The following is an 18,834-nucleotide window of genomic DNA, read 5'->3' on the forward strand; positions in this document are numbered from 1 at the left end:
TGCCTTAGATGACAGAAATATAAGATCTGGTAATGTTGGAGTCTTGACAAGTAACAGACTGATTTGGAGGAAAATTGTAGATAGGAAGTTAGTAATGATGTAAATTTTTAATGTAGTATTATCATATCTTGTACACCCCTTGGGGGTACATGGCAGGCATTTGATGATGATGACTTCCTTTGCTAATTCTGTTGTCTATTTCCATATTTAATTTGTCATCTGCACTAAAAATTGTTCCTAAATAGCTGAAATGTTTTACTTGTTCTATAGGTTTTCCATTCAGGATGCAGTTGATGTTTTTAATATTTCTGCCTATTTTCGTTGTCTTTGTTTTTTTATTGCTGATATTCATATGAAATTTATTATAGCAGTTATTCAATTAAGTTTGGGAATCCTGCAGAACTGCAATCAATTTATTTAAAAGTATACTATCATCTGAATAAAGAAAAGAGCTGAGATTAACATATCCGAGTTTGATATCAAGTTTAATACTACTTTCCTTCATAATGTGATCCACATAAATTAAGAACAACAGTAGAAATCAGGTGACTCACACTTGATTTAACATCAAACCATCTTCCTATACCTCCTTCAATTCTAGCTAATGACTTACAACTCAAATACAGACTAAGTACTGTCTGATATAATGTCCCATTACACTGTTTAATAATTGCAGCATTTTGAACATCTTTTCTCTTGGCACCTTGTTAAAGATGTAACTATTCTGCCTCAGGATGGTAACAGCGATCATGCAGAACTGACTTGGGAAGTGGCTAAATTTAGGAATGTTCCATGCAGAAAAGGTTACATGCTTAACACAAAAGCAGGAAATTATGACTGGCTGAGTTCTGCACCATGGTATCAGTTGTTGGATGGGAAAGATATCGACAGTGCATTGGAAGTGTTTAAAAAAATACTTCAATGATGCGATATCAAATGTGTCCCCTAAAGAATAAATAGAGTAGGAGTGAAATGGATATGTAATTGAATTAAGCAAAAGATTTGTAAGAAAATAATGTGAAAGGAATGCATGTGCATAAGGATGATGTCCATTATGAAAATTATAAGCAGTAGGCCAGAAGAGTAACAGCTGTTGTATGGAAAGCTAAGTCTCAGTATGTAAAGAAACTGGCTCTGCAAGTTAGAGAAAGAATAATTCTACCGAATGCAGATGGTAAGTGGGTGAATACAGGAATGATTGCTCAACTAATGAGTAGCCATTTTGCTAAAAGCTATCAACCTGCTACATGCAACATTCAACTCACTGCTACCTCTTCACTGTATGAGGAAACCCATGTACAAGGGGGAAGTACTAGAGCTGTTTCACAAACTGAATAAGAATTCTGCACCTCCATACTTGAGCATTTCTAGTTGAGTATCATCTACACAAGCTGCCTTTCCACATTTCAGATTTTTGATTGCTTTTTCTACTTCAAGTATGGAGATTGTCTTCCTGCTTCCACTGCTTGTTTCATTTAGCAATCTTTCAAAGTAATCAATCCAGATGTAGAATATATTTATCTTCAGTTTTCATGTCACCTTTATCATCACTGATTCCTTTTACAATCTTCTTTCCTCCATTTCTAAGATTCTTCAACGGTCTCCAGAATATTTTAACATCGTTCTGATATTTACTTTCTATGTTCTTACCAAAATCTTCCCATGACTTCTGTTTAGTTAGTTTTACACAGTGCTTTGCTTTCTTACATTTTTTTCTGTATTCTCTTAGAGCAAAAGATGACTTATTTTTGAACTTTTGATATACTTTCTTCTTTTTCTAGACTGCCTCTAACTTCCTGTGGAGTCTACTATGGTGTTCTTATTTTTCTATTCTGCAAGGTAACCAGTGGCACACCACATACCTCTCAGGATGAATCAATTGATGTTTTCTTCAGGGTTTGCCACTGAATCTCCAAGTTGCTCAACTTTGATTAATTTTAAAACTTTTTACTCACTTTTCTATTCAATATAAAATTCATTTTTAACCTGCTCAAAACTAAATGGTGATCACTTCTAGTTTCAAATCTTCTGTATACTTTCGTGTCCTGAACCAGTGGGAAAACATCACTGTCAACAATAACATAGTCAATGAGACTTTCCTTATTTTTTGCATCTTCTCTCCATGTGAATTTATGCACATTTTTATGTTGAAACATAGTTAGTTGTGAACAGAAATCCAGCAGGTACTTAGCATTATTAGTAGCTTTGCATTAGCATTGAAATTTGTGTAGTATTGTTTCTCCTTAAACTATGTTATTTTTATTTTTTTTTATTTAAAAAAAAACTTTTAAATTTTATAATATTTATGATGAAGTTTGTTTTAACCATCCTTAATGGTCATGGCGGATAAAATATATCAACCGTCACATACATCATATCCATGTTTATATCGATGGCTAAACATGTCATGGCCAGAAAAATGGGTAAATAGTGAAAATCATTACTTCAGTATTATTTAACAAGTCACTGAAATATATTTAGAACTGATGTTTTAAAAATCGAAAGCATTATGTATAATAATATAATAAATACCTTTCTTCTGTCTTAATTTATCAGGCAGTGCATTGACAGAACTAACTTCTGTTTGGTTATCGTCAGTGTTTTCTTCCTCTTCAGTATCTTCAGACTGTTTCTGTTCCTGAATCACAAATATATATATATATATATATATATATATATATATATTTAATATAACATTGAAATATAGTAAATAAAAATACTTATGTATTTCAGAAACAAAAACTTGATAAATAAAACAGAAAAGGTTTTTAAATCTCAACCAACAGCTTCTGCAGCTGCCAAAAACTTTGTACTTTTCTGCTCAAAACACAACTTCACACCTTTACCAACTCTATACAAATCCAAAATCAGCCTAACCATGGAATATTGTTCATATATTTGGGGGAGGGGGTGCTAAATGACATCCATTTACAATTCAGCCTGAGATTTGCTGAACCAGCTTCTATGGAATGTGGGAATACATTCCAGCTTCTATGGAATACATTTTTCAACTGTTCAAAAAAAAGAACAGATTCTGCCTCACTTCTTATCCTCTTGCCCACTCATGGCATGGATATTGTTGTGTCCCAATTTACGATTTCTACTCTGATCTTACAAATTCCTTTTATCTATATTCTTCTAACTTCTATGCCCGAGATTTTACCAAAACTTATACCAATATCTAAGTTATTGCTCCCCGTAGTACCCCTAATATTTGTATTTATACTGCGCCTTTTGGGATATTTAGTTTAGGATATTACATACATAAACAAGGAGAAAGAACTCAAATATATCTGAAAGTGTAACTATAGCAGTCGTGACACTTAACTCGATTCTCAACTTAAATTTTATGTGTGACTAACTACAATATTTTCAAGTGGTTATCAACTGCACCATTTATGTTGTCATAAATAGGGAGAAAATCAATCTCGAATATATCTCTTAGTATTTAAATATTATTGCAGTCGTGACTCTTAAGCTCTATCCTCAACATTAAATTTCCCGCGTGATTAGGTACGATGATTTTAAGCGGTGCATTGGATTAGCAACATCAGACAACTCTTTTATCATTGAACAAAAGGTTTATTAAGTTTCTAAACATGGTACAATTCAAATACTAAACTAAAATACTTATAGACTAACATTAAATTATTACAAGCAATATGGCTATTTGTGATTATGCCGCTATGCACATTAATTCATAAATTCACCTGATGTGAACAAATTAGATCAATTCACACTATCTGATTATTCATACTGAAGTAGATTAACAAATTATTCACTGCTAACACATACTTGTGACATTTCAATTATTTTATACATTACATTAGGCATTCAATTCTTAGGATACATAATTACTTAATTCACACTATTCCGTTATACCATTATTTGCACTAACGCACAATTATGTCATTTAAATATCTTGTGCAATATAATAGACATGCAAAATTACCTTAGGACTCTTAATCATTCACAAATCTTTAACACTAGTCAATCTACACATAACACGTTCCATCATATACTAAAGTCCTAGTATAACTTCAACAGTTCTGTATTGGAATCACGATACTTTTCACAGACAAATTTCTAGCTAACATAGGTTATGATGTACAGTACCTTTCTTGAGCTCTTCGTATGGGCCTTTATTCTTTTCCAAACGAACCTCTGGTATAACTTCTCGTAACTCTGGAATACTTTAACACACATATATTTGCTCTACTATCAGCAACGAGGACATCGATCTCTTTACAGCTTTCGGCTTTGCATAGTTATCACTAGCGTCGAAACGAAGAAGATCCCTCCTTTTCTAGGACTCTATGGCAATTTTTTCTTTGCTTCCTACTTGGGAAAAACAGGAATCGAAATCCTGCTCACTTTCGTTTCCGTGTTGTGACGAGGAGATATCACCCCTGTCGCCACTCAGGAAAACCCCGTGAACTCCACCGGAACCAAAACCAAATTCCAAGGCCAAAAGCAACTATCCAAAAAGAGTCACCCCCAAGGGGTTACCAACCCTTTTATAGCTGCTCCCCTAACGGCACCTTTTCTTACTTCCTTTCTCCTCCTTCTACTTGTTTTTTAATCATCGACCAATTAGGGTGGTGTTTTCTTGCCAAACGTCACTTGATCGGCAAGCCCATTCTCAATGTTTCAATCCGGGAATCGGCCCTAAGCAACAGCTTTGCTTTTCTTGTGCTAGCCTGACTTAATCCCCTTTCAAACTTTTTCTATGAATTCTACATAATAACTTAATCTCTCACATAACGTATTTTATGACTCACCCCTTTCTACTTATTTACTTAACTCTCTCATTTTTAATCGTATTACAATATTAATCTATACTTTCCTTTGTTAGCTACTTATTTAGTTAGAATTCCTTATTTTAAGTCATATTACAATATTAATACATTCCTTCCTTTATCAGCTACTTTAACAACAACCCTTACGTTTTATACATATTACTGGATGCAAGAAATTTTCCATTAAATAATTCATTTTTTTATGCAGGGGTTTTAATTTATGATATTTATTCTTCATGTTACACCATGATGGCTGAGAATACTATATTCCTAAGATATCAGGTGTAACAATATGCTATAGATCTTGCAACTGAAAAGCCCCTACATTTTTATTATTATTTTTTTGCTGTATTCAGTTTAATTCATAATGACAGTAGCACTACCATTATCAGTTTAGTTATAATCCATCATTTAATCTCTCTCTCTCTCACTCTTTCAAAGGAAGTATAGGAAGATAGTTTGATGTTAAATCTGGTGTCACACAAGGATGTACATTATCCCACCTCTGTTATTCATTATCTATATGGATCACATTATGAAGAAAAGCAGTATTAAACCTGATATCAAAATTGGAGATGTTAATCTCAGCTCTTTACTTTATGCAGATGATGTTATACTTTAAAATAAATCCAGTACAAGTTTGCAAGATTCGTAGACTAAATTGAATAACTGTTGTAATAAATTTGGTATGAAAATCAGCAATAACAAGTTATAGACAATCAAAATAGGTAGAAACATCAACTGCACCATGAATGGAGAACCTATAGAACACATAAAACATTTCAGCTACTTAGGCACAATTTTTAGTGAAGATGGTAAATGAAATATAAAAATAGACAACAGAATCAACAAAGCCAGTATGGTAGGAAGTCAGCTGAATAAATTTATATGGAATAAGAGAGAAATTAGTCATAACACTAAATTAGCTGTGTACAAGACAGTGTTCAAACCAATTTTAAATTATGAATCTAAGAGCTGGGTCAGAAATAAAACACTTCATTAAAGACTAGAGACAACAGATATGAGAGTCCTGAGAAAGATTAGGGGGAGTAAACAGATGGCATCAATGGCAATATCATATTAAAAATGAGGATATTAGAAAAGAACTCGACATTGTTAGCATCCAGGAATGTGTTAGCAGAGCTAATCTTAGATGGTATGGTCACTTAAACAGAATGAGAGAGGAACGATTAGCAAAACAAGTGTTCTCTGCCAGGTTGGCAGGAAAAAGACCAAAGGAAGACCAAGATATAGGTGGATTGATACAGTACACAGTGCCTTAGAAGACAAAAATATAAGATCTGATAATGCTGGAGTCTTGACAGATAACAGATTGATTTGGAGGAAAATTGTTGATATGAAGTTAATGATGATGTAAGTTTTTAGTGCTTCACAATATCCTGTACACCCCTTGAGGGCACATGTCAGGATGATGACGATATATATTTTTCAAGTATACTGATTTTTGATGGTTTGGATTTTGTCAGGATGCTAGCTATTTCTATTTAAGAGAATTTTATTGGCTATTGTAGAAGGCAGTTGCAGATCCTACATTTTATGTTCATCATAATTTCCAGTTTTGGTATTTGTCTCAGTGTGATAGTGCAGCTATTACATCAATTAAGAGACTGGTAGCGTCTTCTGTAAATGATTGTGATGATAAATTTACAAGCACATGATCTGATAAAGTTGCAGTCAGCATATTGTATGTAGAGATTTCAAATGTTTATTTCATTTATGTATTTATTTTTTGTTGAGGCTTGAGAAATGCAATATGTCTAGTATTTGCCTAAAATTTAGGAGGTGGCCATTTTAAAATTCACTCCAACACAACAACTGTAAAAACTTCTATTTTAGAGGGGCACCAAGTTAGGATTTAAGGCCTTTTGTCTGTTTACAATCTGAAATGCTGCCTACAGTTATTGTTACTTGTGTATCATTGACAAGTAGTTGTGCTCTAAAGATGTTGGTTAAAAAGCCAAAGAAATATAAGCAGTTAATAAATGTACTATGTACTAATCTCATCTACCAATTTATAAAAAATAAATTAATAAAAAAAAAAAGGAAATAAAGAACAGTGTTAGAATTACAGAGGAGTTTCTTTAGTGTTTGTGTGTTCCAAGAAAGATTTATGTAAGCATACTTGAGAAAAAAATTAAGCAACTTTGTTAACAGGAAAGCAAGTAATGAACAAGCTGGATAGAGTATGAAAAGAAACAGCCTGCACAAGCCAAAGGCAACCCAATAGAATTTTATCTTTATAGATCAAGTAAAAGAAAGAATGAATGTGGAAGAATATCTTAACTGAATGCAGAAGGTACCCCTGTGAAGGTACCACTGTGTCAAAAGCCAATGCGATTATACAAATAATGAGTGCTCACTTTGCTGAGATCTATCGACCTGGTATATGTAACGTAGCATGCAGTGCTACCATTGGAGAGACAGAGGTGCATAAGTTAGTTCTAGAGATGTTGCATCAAAAGTCAGTGATACTGTGAATGAGCAACATAGAATGTATATGATTAATCTTAGAAAGGTTTTACATAGGCACACGGAATGTCCAGGGTTTACAGATGGGTACTCTTGAGATTCTCTGTAAAGAGATGGATAGGTATAAAATTGACATCTTGGGAATTACAGAGACCAGATGGAATTGAGAAGGTCATTTCAAAAGACAGGATGGTAAGCTAGTTATTTATTCAGGTGGTGACTCAAAACATCATGAGGTAGCTGTGATACTGAAGACAGCTCAGGCGAGAAGCCTTCTTGGTTATAACCCCATTAATGATAGGATACTCTCTATTAGACTTAAGGCTCAGCCTACCAATGTATCAATTGTGGTAGTGTATGCACCCCATGGATAGGCCTGAAGAAGAGAGTGAAGAATTCTATGAAAACTTACAAACTGCTTTGGACTGCCTACCAAGGAGAGACATACTGTACATCTTAGGGGACTTAAATGCAAAAGTGGGAAAGAGTATGAGAGTCAGGCCAGAGGGTGGCATGTTTGGCCTGGGTGAACATAACATCTGTGATAAAAGACTGCTGGAATTTGCCTGTGCTAACAGATTAGTTACTACCAATACCTGCTTCCAGAAACATCCACGACAGACCTATACTCGGACATCTAACATTGATAGGTCAAGGCACCAGATTGATTACTCTCCAGCGGTGGAAGACAAGCATCTCTGATGTGCATACTTATCCTGGAGCAGATTGTGGTACAGACCATCAGCCAGTAAGAGGCAAAGTAAGACTAAGACTCCAAAAACTTCCAGGTCAGGCACATTCCACTAGATTGGATGTTAGAGTAATTCCTAGTGGATTCACAGAAGAAACATCAACTCGGGTGGATGATTTTTTTGGAGACCATAAGAAAACTCACCAGAAATGCTTTGGGAAGGAGTCAAGATGATAATACAGAATACAGCGAAGAAGTATCTCGGCCCAATAAGAAAACCAAGAGACCCATGGATATCAGATTCAACATGGGAACTAATCAAAAGAAGGTGGTTGGAAAAACAAAGAGACATAGGAACCGAAGAATACAAGAGATTACATAGAGAAGTCAGAAGAGCCATCAAGTAGGACAAGGAAAAGTTCTATACTAATAAAATGCGAAGAAATAGAGTTCCAAATGAGAAGGCATAATTATAAAAGGATGTTTTATTTAGTTCGTGACTTAAAGCACAAGTTTAAGCCTAAATTGAATGTCATCAAAGACAGGAATAAATCATTACTAATAGAAGAGTTAGAAATCAAAAACAGATGGAAAAAATACTGTGAGGAACTGTACAGCAGAGTGGATAAAGAAAATGTGTCACCAGGAAAATTTTGATTTGGAACCTCCTCCACTTAGGCATGAACTTGAAAGAGCAGTTAAGCAGCTTAACAGCAATAAGGCCCCAGGTGCAGATGAAATCTCAGCAGAGTTAATTAAGGCCACAGGGGGATGGAGGTATAAGAGTGTTTCATAGATTGATTACAAGGATATGGGAAGCAGGATCATGGCCTAGAGACTGGAAGAAGTCAGTTTTCATAGCACTACATAAGAAAGGTGATATGAAGGCATGCAAGAATTATAGAACTATTAGTTTGATATCTCATGCAAACAAAATTTTATTAAAGATCATGCTAAATAGGATTGAGGCCAAAGTTGAGGCAGAGATGCCTGGGGAACAAGCAGGTTTTAGGAAAGGTAGGGGCACCAGAGATCAGATCCTTTGCCTTAGACAGATCATAGAAAAATATAAAGAATTCAGACTCCCTCTGGTAATGTGTTTCTTAGATTACTCTAAAGCTTTTGACTGTGTTGAGCATGTGAAATTGTGGGAAGTAATGAAAAGAATAGGTTTTCCTCAACACACTATCAGGTTCATAGCCAATTTGTATAAGGAGCATGAAGCCACAGTAAGAACAGGTGTTGGATTGACTGACTGACTGGCTTCAAGTTGAAAAAGGAGTTAGGCAAGGATGTTTACTTTCTCCTCACTTGTTTAGTATATATATACAGAGGACATCATGCATGAAGCATTGGATGAGCTCAGGACAGGAATTAGGATAGGAGGTAGATTGATCAGTAATCTGAGGTATGCTGATGATTCAGTACTCCTTTGTAATGACATGGAAGAACCAGGACTAATTCTTGACAAAGTTAAGAAGATCAGTAATAACAGAGGATTTCAACTCAATTCTAGCAAGACAAAGATCATGGTTCTCAAAGGAAAAACAAACAGAGAAGCTCTTGAGAAACAAGTGTACCTTAATGGAGAACGAATTGAGGAAATCAGCAAGTTTGAGTACCTGGGATCCATTATTAATGTGAAGAATTGCTGTTCAGAAGATGTCAGAAAAAGGTTAGCACAACAGTCAGAGACCTGTCTAAAATCTGGAAGGATAATCCATCTCCATGGGAACAAAGTTGAGGATTTTGGATGCAGTTGTTTTTCCAACAGCGACTTATGGATGCGAGACTTGGAACCTAAAGAAGTCAGATAAGAAACAGATATCTGCTTTTGATATGTGGTGTTACAGAAGGCTGTTGAGGATATCATATACTGAAAGGCGTACAAATGAATGGGTGTTAGAAAAGATCAGTAGAACTTTAAGGCTCCTTAAGGATATTGACAGAAGAAAGTTAAAATATTTTGGACACATAGAAAGGATGGAAGGAGGATTTCTCAGAACAGTAATAGAAGGTAAAGTTCCTGGAAAAAGAGGCAGGGGTAGACTATCAATGAGATGGATGGATGGCGTGTGTGGAGTGACTGATTTTCAGAGAGTTGAGGCTGCCAGAAAAGCAAACAACAGGACTACATGGCGAGGCCTGGTGTGGAACATAACTGAGCATCGGAGTGACCATACCGCATCTGTAGATGCCCAGTGAACATAGTAGTAGTAGTAGAGATGTTGCATAACCTGGAGAAGAATTTGACTATTGGGACATAAGCACATATACTAAAGAAATGTTCATCTGAACTGGCTAGGCCCTAGACATAGTCGTATAATTTGAGTCTCAGCGTAGGAAAGGTCCTACAGGAACAGAAAGGACGTATGATAATCCTATTACACATGGGCAGTGTAAAGACTGATGTGTCTAATTGCTGACTTATAAGTATCTCTAAATGGTAATGGAGATTTTAGAGAAGTTAGTAAGAACTCACATACAATAATGGGTTGACAGACAAAGCTACAGACTTTGCAAGGAACAGCACAAGTTTATTAAAGAAAGGTCACTGCTGAGCAATTTGCTATTATTTTATAATAATGTTATGGATGAGGTTGGATAAAGGGAATGTGTAAAAATAATCATAATTTAAAATTCTGAATATTTTTACAAATTGTTTATGTTAGTACATTATTAGTTTTGGTTTCATAATACGTATTGTCAGCACTTGCGATGTGCCCCTTATAGGTGTTATTTTGCCAAAATGAAATGTAAAGAAGTTAAAAATTCATGTATTTACTGGATTTGGATAGTTGTGTTACTTTCAGAAATTTTATTGTAGTTTAAAATTATTAAGTGCTGTGTTTTACAAAGACATTCTCTTGTTGCTAACGGAGACAACATGTCAGCCATTATACTTAGCTTCTCGCTTGCCACTTTCATGGAGTGCGCATTCTCGCCGAGAAGTTGGATGGGTGATTGACAGCTGACAGAGAAAGCATTCAGTATCAAAGTAATGGGAGAAAAGAGAATGCTGGCAGGCAGATATTGAGGTTAGGAGGAACTTAAGTTTATGTGACAGTCGAAGGAAAATTAATAGTAGATTCCGAAAAGGGAATCTTGAATTAGTGGATGGGAATCGTAGAGTTATGAGTTTTTAAAGATTTAAGACTGTCAACAAGTGTTGGTAAATAAAGGAAGATATTGCATTCGCATTCTAAAGGAATGTTCAAAGAAATGCTGATTGGAAGATTAATAGCAGATTCTGAAAAGGGGATTGTAGAACTGAGTTTTAAGGTGGAAGACTGTCAATAAGTATTCATAAATAAAAGAAGATATTGCTAATGATGTTCTAAAGGAATGTTCAAAGAAACGCTGATTAGAAAGAATTGCATGAAGTGAAAGTGTTTATATTTGGGTGAATTCATAATATCTACACTTCAGTGTCAAGAAGAATTAATATGTGCTACATGAGGCTTTAATAGAGAAACTGGCTATGTACATTTTGTTATTGTGTAAACAAAGTGTTTAGTCTAGTAAAATGAGATGAAGTATATGTTAAACAAATCAGTAATAGATTGAGTCAGAGAATGGCTGATTTCTTAACTGTAAGTTTATTTAAAAGGTCTCTGGATCCAATTAATTTGTATTTAATTATGTAACTTTATTTGAAGTGTATATATTGTTTGTGTTTTATTAAAAGTTTATTTTGTATTTAGTCTTGAGTCAGTGATTATTTTTGGATTCTGAAAGAAAGAGTTAAAGTCATTGCACCAATTGGAGTGAACCCTTGTGCATATATAGGTACACTCGGAAATAAAAAAAAAATTGTTAGAAACAGAGATTAAATTATACAAATAATCTCATAATAATTAAAAATGGATATACCATGACATTGTTGGACTTTGCTAAAGCATTTGATAGGATACTACATGAAAGCTGTTGCATAAGAGTTTGAATGTAAACTATTGACTTTGGATAAGTGGGTGGCTGATATACAGGTATCAGAAAGTGGTATGTATAGGGAAGGAGTGAATCTGTAAGATATAAGGTGACCAGTGGTGTATCCCAGAGATTAGTCCTTGCATCATTTTTCAATCCATACATTAATGATATTAGGATTATCTGGCAGATGTTAAATTGTTTACTGATGGCTATCACTTCAATGTAATAAGTATAAAGTCATTCACTTTGGCATTATGAGACAACCAACAGCATATTATATCAATGGGATTACATTTGGAATAGGAATCTGAAGCTCAAAAATCACACAGCAAAAATTGCAAATACAACTCAGAGGATAACTGCAATGATGAAACGAACATTGACATGTAAGGATAAGGAAGTCATTTTGCTTCTTTACAAGGCTTGATAAGACTGCACCTGGTAAACAGAATTAGAGGGTCTTTATTATAGTTTCTCCATTAGGTGTAAGATACTTATTACTGACAATATTTATTTATTTTTTGTTGTTGTTGCATTTAGTACCCAGTCATATCATACCCAGTTTGATATCATTACATTATTTTTTCCTCTAATGACCTCCCATCCTGAACTCTTAAGTCATTATCGAAAAATTGATAGTGGATACATACTGGATTTCCAAGATATTGGATATTCAGAATTTTATTTATTTTTTTCATGTGAACATAGAACCCATATTCTTCATTTACAAAGTAATTAAGCAATCCAAGACAAAAACTGACAGAAAAAATATTCAAACAGTCTACCTTTAAAAATTGTTCTTTTCTTTCTTTTCTTCTCTCCTTTTTCTGTCTCTTTTTCTTTTCTAAATATTGCTCCCATGGAGTTTGCATTTTATCTTCATTTTGTGTTTTACCCTTCACAAGGTCTTCTGCTGTTTCTTTTAAACCTAAAGGAACAAATAAAAAACAAATAAAAGATTATGCACTGTATCATACAAATTGTATAGCCTAGAAAAATTACATGATAATAATATAAATTAATGTGTCAAATCACAGATACAGAGGCAGTAGAATAAAATTAGAGCAGTTTCTAAGGGTGATGGTTGTTGCAGGATATTTTACCAGCTATCAAAATCATCACACTATAAAGGCACTTAGCTAGAAATTTGCCAAGGGCAGTAAAAACCTAGGTATGCAGCTGTGTACATATACATCTTCAAGAAATTTCACCAGGCTCCTGTAATCCATACTTGGAAATATTGTGGCAATTCATTCAAGCTCTTGAGTCTAAGATCGGAAAAGTCAGGTATTGGGTACCCAACATTATGAAGCCATATACTATATGAATTAGTACCTCACTTTGTGTAATGGTACACAAGAGCACAAAATGTGGATATATATGAGTGAGTAAAAGGGATTAAAGATGATAAAGGTGACAGAAAACTGAAATATATCCGAAATGTCTGGAGTAATTACTTTGAAACTGTTAAATGGAACAAGAAGAAAATTTAAGAGAAATGCAAACAGGAGTATATATCAATACCTGAGATAGAAAAAGCTCTCAAAATGAGGAAAGGCAGCCAGAATGGATGATATTCACCCAAAAATGCTCTAATATGTAGGTTAAAAAAAAAGTTTTGCAGTGGCTATGCTGCATAATTCATAGGACCTGGTAAGAAGATCTAATTCTAGATGACTGGAGTAGAGCTATGACCAGGCCCTCTGAAGGGAATAAAGTTGAATGCAAGAATTACAGAGAAATTTATCTACTAAGTGTAGATAATTTACAGAGAAATTTATCTACACTTAGTAGATAAATATCTCTGTAATTTATTTACATAAATTACAGAGAAATTTATCTACTAAGTATAGTACTTGCATAAATCTAGGTAAGATTTATGTAAGCATTGTTCAAAATAGGCTGGGAAAAATTGTGAAGAGAAACTTGGGGAAGAACAAGCTGGGTCCATGCCAAATAGAGGTTGAGAAGATTACATATTCATTTTAGATATTCATTCATTTTAGGGATGCTTAAGGGTCAAAGCTGTCTAACTGAGAGGAGACCACCTTTAAAGGAATGTGGAGAACTGACCAGGGCTTCTGAACTAATGTCCAATCCTCACCTTCTCGTGGTGCACCCTGTTAGGTATCTACCTGGATACAACGAACGAGGATGGGCTGGCAATTTGGGATTTAGTCAACCAAATTGTAATTCTTATTGGCTTAAACCAAATTATAAAATGATGGTACAACATGACAAAATTTCATGCCAGCTGGGGCATTTCCCGGTTAAATAAGGCCCCCGTTGTTTTCACCAGGTTGAATAGTGAAAAGTCACCTACTGGAACAAATCTGAAAAAACAGTGTACAACCCCAACTCAACATCACCAGAGTTAAAGATCAGTACTATCAACATAAGAAGCCTGAATAGCAAAGAAATGGAGCTAGCTGAGGAATTAGATAAGTACCAGATTGACATAATAGGGGTGACTGAAACAAAAAAAAACAAAAACTGGTGAGATCTTTCTGAACAATAAATACAAAATGTTATATTCAGGCAATGACAATCAAGGAAAAGAAGGCGTAGCCATAGTATTCAACCCAAAATACGAGGCTAATCTTCTTGAATGGCAGTCAGTATCAAGTAGAGTAATGTGGGCAAATATGAGAATGGGGAACTGGACAATGAGACTTATTTGTGCCTATGGTCCCACAGAAGGTTCTACTAAGGTAGAAGTGGAGGAATTTTTTGATGCTTTAGAAAAAGCAACTGACACAATGAAAAAGGAAAAGTTGGTCCTTGTTGGGGATCTAAATAGCAAAGTAGGAAATGATTGTGAGACATACAAAAATATTTTGGGAAAATTTGGAGAAAAGAGCAAAGCTAATAATAATGGCAAATACTGTTGGATTTCTGCTCAGGACATGGACTGGTTATTACTAACACCATGTTCCAACATAAAAATGTACACAAATTCACATGGAGAGAAGAGGCTAGGAATAAGAAAAGTCTCATTGACTATGTTATTGTTGATAGTGATGTTTTCTCCCTAGTGCAGGACACCAGAGTGTACAGAGGATTTGAAATTGGAAGTGATCACTATTTAGTCTTGAGCAGGATAAAATTGAATTTCATATTGAAAAGAATAACGTGTAAGAAAGTTTTAAAGTGAATAAAAGTTAAGCAGCTCTCAGATGTGAACTGTAGACTAAAATACAGAAATATTATTACTATTATTACGGGCAACTCCAGGGAGTCATTGGACTCATCGAGGGAGGCCCCAAATCATATTCATCACAACTATTTGACATTCATACAGTATCTATCATACCTCGCCTTAAACTCATTCACTGTCACAGCGTCCACCACAGACTCAGGGAGCGCATTCCACTCATTCACTACTCTAAAAGTAAAGAACCCAGCTCTAACACCTTTACTAACCACACTTTTGCCCAGTTTCCATGGATGTCCCCTAGTCCTCCCACAACCAGCCCTGTTCTCAAAAATATCTTCTGAATTAATTTTATAGAAACCCTTCAGTAATTTGAATGTCTCAATCATATCTCCCCTCCTCCGCCTATCAACCAATTTTTGCAACCCACAAATCCTCAACCTGTTCTCATACGGTTCATTCCACAGACCTGCTATCATCTTGGTCACTCGCCTCTGGATCCTCTCCATCTCCTCCCCATCAAGAAGAAACCTAGGTGACCAAATCTGAGCACAGTAGTCTAGATGGGGTCTTATCAAGGCTCGACAGAGGAACAATAACCTGCTTGTCTCTGCTTGTCATCGTATTCTTCAGCAACCAAGTGATTTGATGAGCTGTTTTGGTCACTTTTGCAATGTGTCCCCTAAATTTCAATTCCTTATCTACCAACACTCCTAAATCTCATGCCTCATCAATTTCCTGGAGCACGGTTCCACCAATGCAGTAAACTGCTGCCAATCTTTTCACCCCAAAATGCATAACCTTACATTTTGCCACATTAAACTGACATCCATTCTCCTTAGCCCAGACCTCCAATCTATCCAAATCATCCTGCAAAATTTTGACGTCATCTGCATTCACTATTGCCCTACCCAACTTCGCATCATCCGCAAACAAATGAACTGTTCCTCTCAGATCATTTCCTATATCATTTATGAACAAATTAAACAGCAGTGGTCCAAGAACAGATCCTTGTGGCACACCACTAGTCACAGGCCGTCTTGTGGACTCTACTCCCGAGTAAACCACTCTCTGATATCTCTCCGTCAACCACCCTCCTATCCATCTCACCAATCCTATGTCCATTCCCATATGCTGCAATTTACTGATTAGAATTCCATGTGGAATCCTGTCAAAGGCCTTGGCAAGGTCCAGTAGAATCACCGTAAACCCATTACCCTTATCCAGTTCAGCTGTCACTGTGTTATAATACGTGAGCAAGTTACTGAGGCATGACCTACCCTTCACAAAACCATGCTGTCCCCGATACAGTATCCCATTTTCTTCTATCCAATCTTGTATTTTCCTCTTGACTATTTTCTCTAAGACCTTGACAATGATTCCTGATATGCTAATCGGTCGGTAATTTACTACAGCAGTCTTGGAACCACCTTTATGCAGTGGAACTATTTTCCCCTCTTTCCACCCGCTCGGGACTAACCCAGACCCGAGACTCAAATTAAACAAAATGGTCAAGGGTACTGACAATTCTTTAGCTGCTTCTCGTACAACACGAGCTGGTATACCATCCAATCCCACAGATGTATTGACATTGAGGTTATGCAATAGACTACTCACCTCCACTTCATTAACCACAATTCCCGTATAATCTACTGGTTTATTCGTTTCTGCAATGTCACCACCTGGATGATATACTTTTGCAAAGTGCTCACTCAGCAACTCAACTATCTCAACTGATTCAGTTACCTCCCTACCATCGGCATTCTTTAAAATCAATCTGCCATGTACATTTTTCCTTTTACTTGCTACATATCTAAAAAACTGTTTAGGATTCTCTTTAGCCTGCATGGCCAATGTTCTTTCGTAATCCTTTTTTGCTTTTCTTACCACACTCGTCACCCTTCTGGCCTGTGCTTTATACCGTTCATGTGCCTGCCGGTCACCCTTCTCCTTAAATTCCCTCCACAGTTGTTTCTTTTTTTGCAACTCAAGCTTAATGGTGTTATTCATCCATTTAACCCCTACTTGATTTATTATTCGGACTCTAGGTATACAGTCAGCCATTGCTTCATGCAAGCACTTCTTAACTACCTCCCATGCACTATCAACTTCTAGTCCTTGCAGTTGTACATGCCACAGCACTGAACCAATCAAACTCCTAAGCTTGTCTTACTTTCCAGCCCGATAATTCCACATGTACCCTGTCTTAATTGAAAATTCTACACCTTTAGCTACCTCCCAAGTTAAGACCCTATGATCACTCTCACCAATGTGGTCATATTTGTTACAGCCAAATCCTCAGATGTAATTACTAGGTCAAGCACTCTCTGACCCCTAGTATTTTCCATTACATGCTGTCGCAGATAGTTATCCCTTAATAACCGCATAAAATCCAGTTCCTTCCTCCCGTGTGTCCTCTCCTCACTCCAATCAATGCGATCATAGTTGAAATCTCCCATAATAATCACCCTCCTTCCACCCATTTCTTCTATTTGCTTGTGCATACTGTCACCACCATCTTTTCTATCACCTGGTCTATAGCAGCACCCAATTGTATATTTAGTTCTGCTAGCCACAATCTCACACCAAATGGCCTCAAATGTGCTCTTTTCTCTATCCTGCAATTCAACTTCTATTCTCCTTGGCTGGAGCTCATCAGCTATCATCAACAATACTTCTCCCCCCATTTTATTCTCTCTGTCATTCCTGAACACACTATACCCATCACATTCAATCCCACTAGTTATATCATCTACAGTAAGCCATGTTTCACTAATACCTATAACCTGTGGTCTGGAAGTGCCAACCATGGCCAAAAACTCTTCCTTCTTGTTCCTAATACTCCGAGTATTAGTGTACATGAATTTAAGACCCCCATTAGCCCCAACCCTACCTTGATGCCTTATATTAACTATCCCACTCAGATTTGTTGTCCTTATTTGCTCTGGCATATTATATTCATTCTTACATTCAACTGCGGGGTGCTTAAGGGTCAAAGCTGTATAACTGAGAGGAGACCTCCACATAGCCTTTAAAGGAATGCGGAGAACCGACCAGGGCTTCTGACCTAATGTCCAATCCTCACCTTCTCGTGGTGCACCCTGTTGGGTATCTACTTTGATACTGAACGAACGAGGATGGGCTGGCAATTTGGGATTTAGCCGACCAAATTGTATTCTTATTGGTTAAACCAAAATAAAAAATGATGGTACAACATGACAAAATTTCATGCCGGCTGGGGCGTCGCCCGGTTAAACAAGGCCCCCGTTGTTTTCGCCAGGGAACCAGGGCGAACAGCGAAAAGTCAGCTACTGGAACAAATCTGAAAACAAACCCCAACTCAACATCACCAGAGTTAAAGATCGGTACTATCAACGTAAGAAGCCTGAATGGCAAAGAAATGGAGCTAGCTGAGGAATTAGATAAGTACCAGATCGACATAATAGGGGTGACTGAAACAAAAAAGACCAAAACTGGTGAGATCTTTCTGAGCAATAAATACAAAATGTTATATTCAGGCAATAACAATCAAGGAAAAGAAGGAGTAGCCATAGTATTCAACACAAAATACGAGGCTAATCTTCTTGAATGGCAGTCAGTCTCAAGTAGAGTAATGTGGGCAAATATGAGAATGGGGAACTGGACAATGAGACTTATTTGTGCCTATGGTCCCACAGAAGGTTCTACTAAGGTAGAAGTGGAGGAATTTTTTGAGGCTTTAGAAAAAGCAACTGACACAATGAAAAAGGAAAAGTTGGTCCTTGTTGGGG

The 18,834-nt window shown here is 36.1% G+C and overlaps 1 protein-coding gene across 1 annotated transcript in view; it reads right to left on the reverse strand.

The window, feature by feature from the left end:
• The window catches only part of LOC150105091 (ESF1 homolog), a 104,472-nt gene that overhangs the window by 21,420 nt on the left and 64,218 nt on the right, over window positions 1–18,834 (reverse strand). The window contains exons 8-9 of the mRNA XM_090396152.1: window positions 12,696–12,838; window positions 2,533–2,638 (exon numbers count right to left, since the gene is read on the reverse strand). Coding sequence (XP_090252278.1) covers window positions 2,533–2,638; window positions 12,696–12,838 — 249 coding nt within the window. The remainder of the gene's footprint in view (window positions 1–2,532; window positions 2,639–12,695; window positions 12,839–18,834) is intronic.

Source organism: Typopeltis vanoorti, chromosome 7 (genome assembly GCF_054136105.1).
Source record: "Typopeltis vanoorti isolate ZY-2024b chromosome 7, IOZ_Tvanoo_1.0, whole genome shotgun sequence".
Taxonomy (NCBI): domain Eukaryota; kingdom Metazoa; phylum Arthropoda; class Arachnida; order Uropygi; family Thelyphonidae; genus Typopeltis; species Typopeltis vanoorti.